The following is a 10,106-nucleotide window of genomic DNA, read 5'->3' as shown; positions in this document are numbered from 1 at the left end:
AAATGGACACAGACGATAACAACTTGTTTGCATTCAGTGTGCGGGGCAACAATACTGTCAGCCATGCTACATTTGTCCTGTAGATGGATGGTGGTCCACGCCAGATTATTCTGGAGCATAATCTTTGATTCGGGACACATGAAACCTAAATGAAGGAAGTCATTTGTTGAATATTGATGTAACTGATATTTTAGCTCCACTCTATCTGTTCTTGAAATGAAGAAGTCAAGGGTTGGGCCATCATGTTTATTTCCCTCATGAATTGAATTAATTGCATACTTGAGTCATTCTGAACATAAACATCAATACAGTACTTATGAATCAGAGGTAAGTTTATAGAATATGGAGGGAATAGTTATAGTAGAGAAACACTCTAACATTTGAGAGGAGGTGTGCGGTTAAAATATGTTACTGGAAAATGGGGTGGCATGACTGGTTCATAAATAAATGTTTACTTCAGCCTTCCTCACAACGTAACCAATCAATAGCTGCGAAATACTGTAATGATTCATGTGTACAATAAAATACTAATCATGCTGACAATTGGTGATTTCATGTGGAGCAGGAATTACACAATTGTGGAATGGTCATCTCCCACAGGAAAAAAGCAGTTTGTTTTCACCTTTCCAAAAAATATATTAGGTTTTTCTGACCATCTGCTTCTACCATCCAGCAGGCTGTGGAATGCCTACATTCATCGTGGACGTTGTGATTGGTGGAGAGGCAGCAAAGATTTTATCGCCCCAGTCTAAAAGGGGCCACCGGTGGCCGATAAACCAGTGTCCTCCCTGGGGAGCCATATAAATAAATAAAGAGGGTTTTTTTTTTCTCTTCAGTTGCTGGGAAGACTGTGAGAACCCCTGAAAAACAAAACTTTTTATCATTCACTCTGTCGCACATACATATACACAAACATATTACATAGGCTGCATAATGCTTCACAACTGTACAGGTAAGACAAAAAACTCAATGAGGACTGCTGCTGCTAAGGCAATTATCAGGGGTAATATCTGGACAACGGAGAATTAAAATCACACTTTCCTTATGAATCATTTTTCTTAAGAATCTGTCACTGTCTTTAGCTTGATGAGGTTACATATCTTTGGTCAACAAAGTGGATGTTAAATAGATGATTATAGATAAAACATGATCAGCTTCATATGACATCATGCCATACACTTGAGCCTTGTAGTGGAAGGAACAATGTTAGACTATAAATTGTCCACACAACAGCTTCCAGGTGCTCTCCTCTTCATATGTAACCAACTTGAGCCAGCAAACTGCTTCCCATGAAACAAAAAAGATGTTTTTTCTTAAAAGTATGTGACGTTATTTAGATCCATGAGGTGTGTAAGGGTTTTTTTCAGTTTGCTACAGATCCATCTCAGATCTCCAGGGCTCTGTTTGTCCTGTGAATGGATTCCTGGCATCCGCTAAACTAAGACGTCTCCAAAGAACCGACAGAAATGTTTCTTCTTCAGTTTGCATCCTAGGCAAACAAAACCACTGTCCATTTAAGGCAATGTCCAGCTGGTTCGACCCCTTGAATAGAGCGCCTGCAGCAGGTATTGAGTCTGGTCCAACATGGAAATTTTGGGCACTGATAGGCCCCGCTAGCTGCGGCCCCGGTGGATTGACTGTCTATGGGCCACTCGTGAACACGATGCGCAACATGTCGTCTTGTAGTAATCATACACACAGAGGCGAGCCTGGACCACCACGTTGCAATTGTAGTATTTATCCCTGCAGTTCTCATCTGAAATTTAAAAAAAAAAAAGGTCAATTTTATATTGTATTATAAAATCATAGCAAAAATATAGAACGGTAAGAAAGTTACTGTCATAACTATACAAGAAAACTAACTGAAACTGTATTGTTGTCTTTTAAATGTGTCAATTTATTTCATACATATGGGTGCTTCTCTGAAACTGGTCCCTAAAAACAGGACATGGGGACTAAAAATTCAAACCAGATGTAGACTAATGTTATGAAGCAAGTTAGGAAGCACTTTGGGTCTGTTTTAAAAAGAAATACTTCCTGAGATAAAAGAGAAACTATTTTTCAGATAAAACACATTTTTATATTATTTTATATTTAATACAAAACTACATGTAACATGGTCAAAAGGACACAAAAAATACGCGGAACTATGTTTTTGAATATCTTCTTATTCTCTCCCAGGTACATTTTGAGAATTGAACTAATTATGCAAGGCAGAGTGTTTCATAAAAATGACCACTGTTGCAAAATCATTCGCGATGTTATATGTATGTATATCATACTCGGCAGGTTCTGCATGTAATGCAAGTGGACCCGATGGATTGCATACAAAACCTGGAATGAGATTCATGAAAAACCTACATGTCTGGATTAGCAAAACCACTAGGATCATCAAATTTAACATAGTGTCTGTATTTATAGTGCTATATAAGACCATTTCAAACCATGTTTTCTAAATCAAATGCACTGACACCTAGGTAGCTTTTTTTGGCCCCAATATTTTATTAAAAATTCATAAATTTTGGGATGGCTCAGAGCAAGAGTAAAAATTTTTTTGCATTTATCTGAGGTCATCATTAGGTACATCCTGGGGGGAAATATGTCTGAATTTCTTTTTTATTACTGGGTCTAAAAAAGCTGGCAAGGTGCCAGGTACCTAAATGAACCCAGTTTCATAGAAGTACCCATATGGATTTGTAATCGATCTAATTTTTTAACCAGTTGCACATCATAAGATGGTAAGCACACTGGGAGTTTGAGTTACTAATCAATCCAAGTCTAGCATCATGGTGGCAATGGTCTGGGGAAAGTGCCACAGTCTCATTAAAAATTACTTTGAATATGACCAAAAAAATAAATAAATAGTAAAACCAATTCTGAAACTAATAAACCCTAAACTGAAAATAAGGAACTCTTTAAATGCAATAAAAACTACAGAGAATATGGAGCATCTACATTTTTGGCCTTCCACTGCAGCTTTTGACAAAAGTTTGAGGTGTTCCCTTCAAAAGCTACAATAAAACAGTAATTCAAGCTTTAACAGTGACCATTTGTCATTTGTTTCTCGTGCCTAGAGTTCTCCAGCTGGACAGTTAATATAGACCTGGCACTGGTCCAGTCCTAATAAAAACCTTTGTTTGTCTAAGGATGAGAGAATCTTTAGGAAAACAATCGTCCAGATCTGTACTAATCCAAATACCACTGTAAGAGGTAACTGACCTATGTGAGGTACGCAGGGCTCTGGGTTGCAGTCCTCCCTCTCTGTTGGTTTCAGCTGCTCATCACAGCTTTCACTGGACAGCGTGTCATCAGACAGGCAGCGCACTTCACGCACTCGGAAACCTCCCTCACATGTTTTTGAACACTACAGAGACAGTAGTCGGAAACAGAGATCGTCAAGTTCATAAAACTCCACAGTAAAATATATTGCGTTGATGAATTCTGCTTTCAAAGCTATTAAAGTTTCAATTCATTACACTTAAGTTTTATCACATTATTTGTACAATTTTTTAACACTAGTTGAGTGTTTCTGTTTTATTTAACTTTGTATTTCACTACATCTCAGAGGCAAATGATGAGCTTTTTTCTCCATTACATTTGACTGACAGTGTTAGTTACTTTTCAGATTATAACCTTTCACCCTTTTCCTGCTGAGTGAAAAACATGCATCTTCAAATATGTTGATTTTGATTGTTTGTGATAAATGATGAAGAGTTTTTTTATGAGCTGAGAAAAGTGTCCTACTTCTTAAGCTGAAATAACTAAAACTTTTTTTTGGTTTTGCTGGAAAATCCATTGTCATAAAAATAAAAACCCTGTTTTTCTGTGCTCATGAAAAGTTGACTTGTAAGGGATACGTGGTTCGCACAGGACCGCAAAAACACAAACTTTTGATTATTTTAACACAATGTGATGCATTATTGAACAATAAACTATTCACCTGTGTACAAACTTGTTCAAATGACCTTAACATTAAACATTTACAACTGTAAAATCTCTTAAAGTGAATCCAAAAACATCATATATAACAGTAAAACACTGTTAGGATTCACTTTACTACACAATGATTTTTCATGCCTACATATATTTTGCTGATAATGTGTACTTTTATCAAAGCGCAGTTTTGAATGTGGATTCTTTCTTTGTAGTTGAGTATTTTAACTATGTGGTATTAGTACATTTATGTTAGTAATGGAGACTTCTTCCAGCACTGATTACAGTCCGACTGTGCCAAATCCTACTCACAGCACTCCAGTCAGTGTGGTACCACTTGGCTCCACAGGCCTTGAGGTTGCAGCTCTGCTGGCTCAGAGGTCGCTCCAGTGAGGAGCATTCATAAGGCGGCATGACAGTGAATCCTTCATCTGATTTCATGAGACACACCACTGACCTCTGCTGGCTGCCTGCGCCACACTCTGCAGAGCACTAGATTAAGTATAACAACAGCACCGACCATATGGAATGAATAAACATTGAACATTATAAAAGGAAAAACACATGTTACATATCAATGTAAAATGATTCTAAAATCCCATGTATTTAACTACTCCAGACAGCCTCCCCTTAACCCTGGCACGGCCTTATTGTCCTCATACCTGACTCCAGGGGCCTGTGAACCACTCGATCCGATTCTCACATGGACCATTGTTGCAGACCTGGGAGTCTGCAGGTCGCTCGCTGCCACACCCCTCCAGAGGGAGGCTGCTGATGTGATTGGTCAAGCAGAGGACTCCCCTGGTACGAACTCCCATCCCACATTCAGCTGAGCACTGCAGAGTGAGCACATTTTATACAAGGACTCTGAGTCAAGTCGACTGGGATCCTGAGCAGAGTTCAGTCACTGATTAACCCATAAAGACCCAAACATCCACCAATGAACAAAATCACCTTCTGATCTAAACTGTTTAATACCTTTAATACCACTAATCCTATCAATCCATGTAAATAACTGGTGTAAAATACAGTTATTCATCCTTTGGTGTAAAATGCAGTTTGCCATTTTTTTCATGGTCATCAGATATGACTCATTTGGACATTTAGAGGCTCCATAGTTACCGTGGAAACACTGTCATCTTCTACAACATTGATTCACCAGTAAAACCCATGGAGTTGGATCAATGGAGACACTGGGTTTATGTTCAGTTAATGAGAGATTGGACTGAAAAAGTCCAATGTTTTTCTTCAGTTTTATCTGTTTTTGATATAATAATCCTTAACTTTAATCTGAGTTTAAATGAACATCTACATGATCAGTAGATTAAATATAGGAAAATACATGATTTATACTGAAAAAATGCCAAACACAAAGGTTAATATTCTAATAAATACTGATAAATCACTTAAGAAAGGTTAAATATAGAGAAAAATTCATTTGGGATCTGACACAAAAAGTAGTGCTGGGTCTTTATGGGTTAATAATTACATTTTAATTATTCCAGTTTGATTAATCCTTACATGGTCATTTGGGTCTCTTCATGTCCCTCTTAGTTTAATAAGATTTTTTAAAACCCTTTCAGATGTTCAGAGAATGATTTGCTTTTCTAAAACATTCATCTCATCTGCTCCTCTCATCAGAAATGTAAACCTCAATATACCAGACTTGTTTTCTTGTTTGTTTTTCACCAAAGTTGCGATTCGCTTTGTACTTTTCCATAACTCTTTTGCAGACTTCCACTCTCACGGAACAAGATACTCAAAGGATACTCAATTCATTCCATCAAAGCGACATACATACACATAATCCTGATCCAGAATTATTTTTTTATATGTGATTACTGATATTTATGGGACAGATACAGTACCTTTTCCTAACCTCTTTTTTTCTGAATTCTTACTATCTCTTCATTTACAGTATGTGCAGATAAGCAAAGAAATAAATAAATGAACATACTGTATGTAGCACTAGTAACATTCCTATGGTAGAGGCTGTTTATTTTAGTAATAATACTTAACTGTCTACACCACTGTATATGACAGAAACCTTGTGCAAAACTGAAGTTATGATCACAGTAGCAGCAAAGAGTCACTGTTTACATTTATTAAGTTGGAAACCTGAGCATTAGTCCCAAAAGTTCCTCCTCCATCTTGCACATTTATTCTTTTAACAAGCACAGTTAAAGCATTATCCAGGCTTCACTATCTAACTAACTGCCAAAGACTAAATATTTTTCTTTTTTGGAGTCTGTAAAGACTTGGTCGACTTTCAGCACAAGAAGACAGACCTGTACAATGACATCCACTGTTGTTGGACATGAAGAGAAGTTGCTGCTGTAACATACCATGGCTCAGACTTACCCTGTTGCCCCATTCGGTGTAGAACCAGCTCTTGGCACATGCTCCCATGTCACAGTTCTCTATATCGACGGGCCGCAGATTCATGTTGCACTCCTCATCAAGAACAAAATCGCCCAAGTTGCTGACACAGCGTACCTCTCTGGACCTCTGACCCAGCCCACATGGGACAGAACACTACAGGAACACAGGACACATGGTTTTAATACTCCACTGTGGAGGTAAGTGCTTCGAAAAATGTATAAAATATCTGTTTTTTTTTTCATTGCGATGCAGTTTTTTGTTATTGCTCTATTGTATCTTTACAAGAACTGCTGATTACAATCCTTTTTTACAGATAATGTCCTAAAGATGCAGATCAAACTGTTTAAACGTGTGATAAGCTACATGGTGACTGACAGCTGCCACTTACAGCAGTCCACTCAGAGCGGATCTGCCACTCACTGCAGATCTTTAACTGGCAGGTGCTGGCAGTTTCAGGTCGCTCCAGGTGTCGACAGCGGCTGGTGTGGACGTTGAGGGTGCGGTTGGCATAAACCTGCCGACACAGGACTTGTCGGTGCTGCATACCCAGACCACAGGTCTTGCTGCATTCAGACCACTCTCCAATATCCCAACTGCTCAGTAGAAAAACATGAAAAAGTTAGTTGCGAAAGGCTGTAAAAGATGAGGTTCCAACTGTAAATCTTGTATTTCAACATCTAAAACTACTATTTTGAATTATAATGTTCTGGAAAAGCTTTATTTTCCTGATACAAGTCAAAACGCTTTTTTGACGTTAACACAGAACAGATGGTAACACTGCAGACTACACAGTCCTTCTGTAAAAAGTCAGTTCAGGTAGACTGTCATGCATACACCCCCACATCTCCTCTTTGTAGCAGCTTAGATGTTTGGAAAATCGTCGTTGCAAATAAAGAAAATGAGCTGATGTTGTCAAGTAGCTTGGGAAAATGTAGGTAAAACACATGTCTTAGGCCAAGTCATTTGAGACATTTTAAAATAGGAAATGTTAAAGATTTAACCCTTGAAGTCAGAGAACAAGTTTTGTGGTTATCTCTACATTTAACTTTTTCCTGAGTGATTTATCAGCATTTATTACAATATTATCCTCTGCATTTAGCATTGTTCATTGAAAATCAGGTATTTTCCTGTATTAATTAACTGTTTATGTAGATGTTCATTAAAGCTCAGAGTAAATTCAAAGTTTATTATACATAAGCAGAGAAAACTTGAGGAAAAGGGAGTTTTTCAGCTAAATTTCTCATTGGCTGAATATAAAGGACAAAATACGAGCATATTCAACCAGTCATCAGTCAAACTACATGGGTTTTATTGGCAAAATAATGCTGCAGAGCATGATTGTGAGTCCATGCACTGCAAAAATCAAAATCTCCCCATGTGTATTTTTCTCATTTCTACTCAAAATATCTCATCACACTTAAAATAAGACATAATCACCTAAAGAGTAATTTTTCAGTGAGATATAAGAACTTATTTTTAGACAATAGATCTTGAAAATCTTATTTCAAGAAATCTTACCAAGATAATTTTCACTTGTTCCGTTGGCAGATTTATTTTTTTTTGCTTGCATTAAGCAAAAAAATCTTGAATTAAGCCAAAAAAAATCTGCCAATGGAACAAGTGAAAATTATCTTGGTAAGATTCCTTGAAATAAGATTTTCAAGATCTGTTGTCTAAAAATAAGTTCTTATATCTCACTGAAAAGTTACTCTTTTGGTGATTATGTCTTATTTTAAGTGTGATGAAATATTTTGACTAAAAGTGAGAAAAATACACATGGTAAGATTTTGGTTTTTGCAGTGTGTTCACTATGGGGCCTCTGACCGTCCATAAAAAACACATTTGCTGCCCCTTTAAAGCTAACAAACTGCATCACATCTGAAATAGTTCAATAGACTGATAGGATTAGTGGTTCAAAAGTTATTAAATACTTTAGATCAGTAGATGCTTTTTGCCTCTAGCTGCTGGTCTTAAAGTCAAAGTATGTAACACTTCCCCCAACATAAAGGTTTTAGAATAATCCGTCTTAATCCTTACTTCTCTCTGATTCTTTGTCAGTGGGTGATGATGTATTTACAAGGCAGAGACCCTGCCCTCAGCTTATATTTCCTATTTTCTTCTTGCTTTGCTCTGTTCAGGATCTAAGGGTGTTAAATTCTGGGCAGTCTGCTTGCAGCTCCAGCCAAACAATGACAGCATTACACAACAGGCATATGTATAAAAATATAAAAAATAATGGATAGGTTTGTTTAGACACACAAGAATGTTACATAGTTTACCTTTAAATAACTTTGTGCATGTTGGGTCAGCTGATGTTTTAATGGTAAGTTTTTTTAGTCTTACTACTCATTTTGTGGTTTGTTCTAGTGTTTTAATGGCAGAGTCTGGTTTCTTACAAGGCTGGGCATGGCTGCAGGTTGCAGGGCTCTTCCTGTGGACTCGGCTTGCTGTTGCTGTCACACAAACTGTCCGATACAGCAACGTGGTTCAGCCGATGAACACAGTGAAAGACAGAGTATCTGAAACCTGACAAGCACAGGTATCCACCAAAAGACTCCATCAGCATTTTAATAACAGCTCTGGGAGACAGTTTATGTGGTATTGATGAAATCTCAGACATTATTGTTCCATTTAAGTGCGATCAAATGAAGGACACAGGAGATTTTTGACATCTCATTAATCTTAAAAAGAATGTTTATCTGGCATTATACAGGGTGACACAAAAAAACGGGAACTTTTTAACAATCCAGTAAAACCAAGAGTGATGGAAGAAAAATATTTTATTCATAGTAACTGAAACCTTAAACCATACCATTTAAGAAACAATGACGGAATTTTCATTTTTTTAAAAATTACTTCCTGCAGATGGCGTCCTCCTGTTCGAATGCATTCTTGAAATCTGCTGTTGAGATTCCTCATTGACCGCTGCAACATCTCAGCTGGGATACTGTGAATTTCATCCTGAATTCTCTGTTTTAACTCATCCAGAGTTCTTGGTCGAGTCGTGTACACTTTACTCTTGAGATAGCCCCACAAGAAAAAATCACAAATGGAAAAATCTGGCGATCTAGGGGGCCAGGGAACGTTACCGAATCTTGAGATCACACAGTTACCAAACAATTCTCGTACAGCCGCCAATGGTTACTAAAATGGGGATGTGTTTACTTGCTCAAGGTCACTGTCTCGCAGTGCTGCCACTTGCTCATGTCTGCCAATACGCACTTCAAAATTTCCCGTTTTTTTTGGGTCACCCTGCACAAGGTTCCTTAAGTTATTAAGATAGTTAATACTGGAACCCAGAAGCCAAACACACTCTTCACAAACACCTGGAAATTACTGTATGAGGCTTTGCTGTCTACAAACACCAGACAAGTCAACTAGCACACTGGATTAGAATCACTAATTCCACTTTTATATGCAATAAAACCTGAACTCTAAATACTGAATATAAACTGTACTTCCTGACCTTTACCACAGGAGGCGCTGCACTCAGTGGCCCCAGACAGTTTCCAGTTGTAGTCCCTTTCCCGTCGTGGTGGCTGGACAACAGGAACCTGGTTGTCAGGGAGACGGGGCGGGTACCGTCCTCCTGCTCCTGGGTTGAGGTTCTCCTGCTTGTTGTGATGGTCATTACCACTGTGTCCATTCACAGCATTCCCTAGAGCAAGGACACTCCAGTTTACATGGATTATAAGACAGGATAATGGGATAGCTTCACAGTGATAAATGGAATGGAAACAAATGAGTTATGCATTGATGAAACCAAATACAAAAACTTATTGTCCAGCAAA

General features: G+C 37.9%; 1 protein-coding gene across 1 annotated transcript in view; it reads right to left on the bottom strand.

The window, feature by feature from the left end:
- Positions 1-235: 235 nt before the first annotated feature.
- The window catches only part of thsd4 (thrombospondin type 1 domain containing 4), a 51,649-nt gene continuing 41,778 nt past the window's right edge, over positions 236-10,106 (bottom strand). Inside the window, exons 11-18 of the mRNA XM_030130957.1 lie at positions 9,782-9,973; positions 8,712-8,841; positions 6,704-6,908; positions 6,295-6,468; positions 4,596-4,769; positions 4,246-4,425; positions 3,220-3,364; positions 236-1,756 (exon numbers count right to left, since the gene is read on the bottom strand). Coding sequence (XP_029986817.1) covers positions 1,614-1,756; positions 3,220-3,364; positions 4,246-4,425; positions 4,596-4,769; positions 6,295-6,468; positions 6,704-6,908; positions 8,712-8,841; positions 9,782-9,973 — 1,343 coding nt within the window. The 3' untranslated portion in view covers positions 236-1,613. The remainder of the gene's footprint in view (positions 1,757-3,219; positions 3,365-4,245; positions 4,426-4,595; positions 4,770-6,294; positions 6,469-6,703; positions 6,909-8,711; positions 8,842-9,781; positions 9,974-10,106) is intronic.

Source organism: Sphaeramia orbicularis, chromosome 3, assembly GCF_902148855.1.
Source record: "Sphaeramia orbicularis chromosome 3, fSphaOr1.1, whole genome shotgun sequence".
In the NCBI taxonomy this organism is placed as follows: Eukaryota; Metazoa; Chordata; class Actinopteri; order Kurtiformes; family Apogonidae; genus Sphaeramia; species Sphaeramia orbicularis.
Note: the sequence above shows the minus strand (reverse complement) of the source record. Positions and strands in the feature narration are given on the sequence as shown.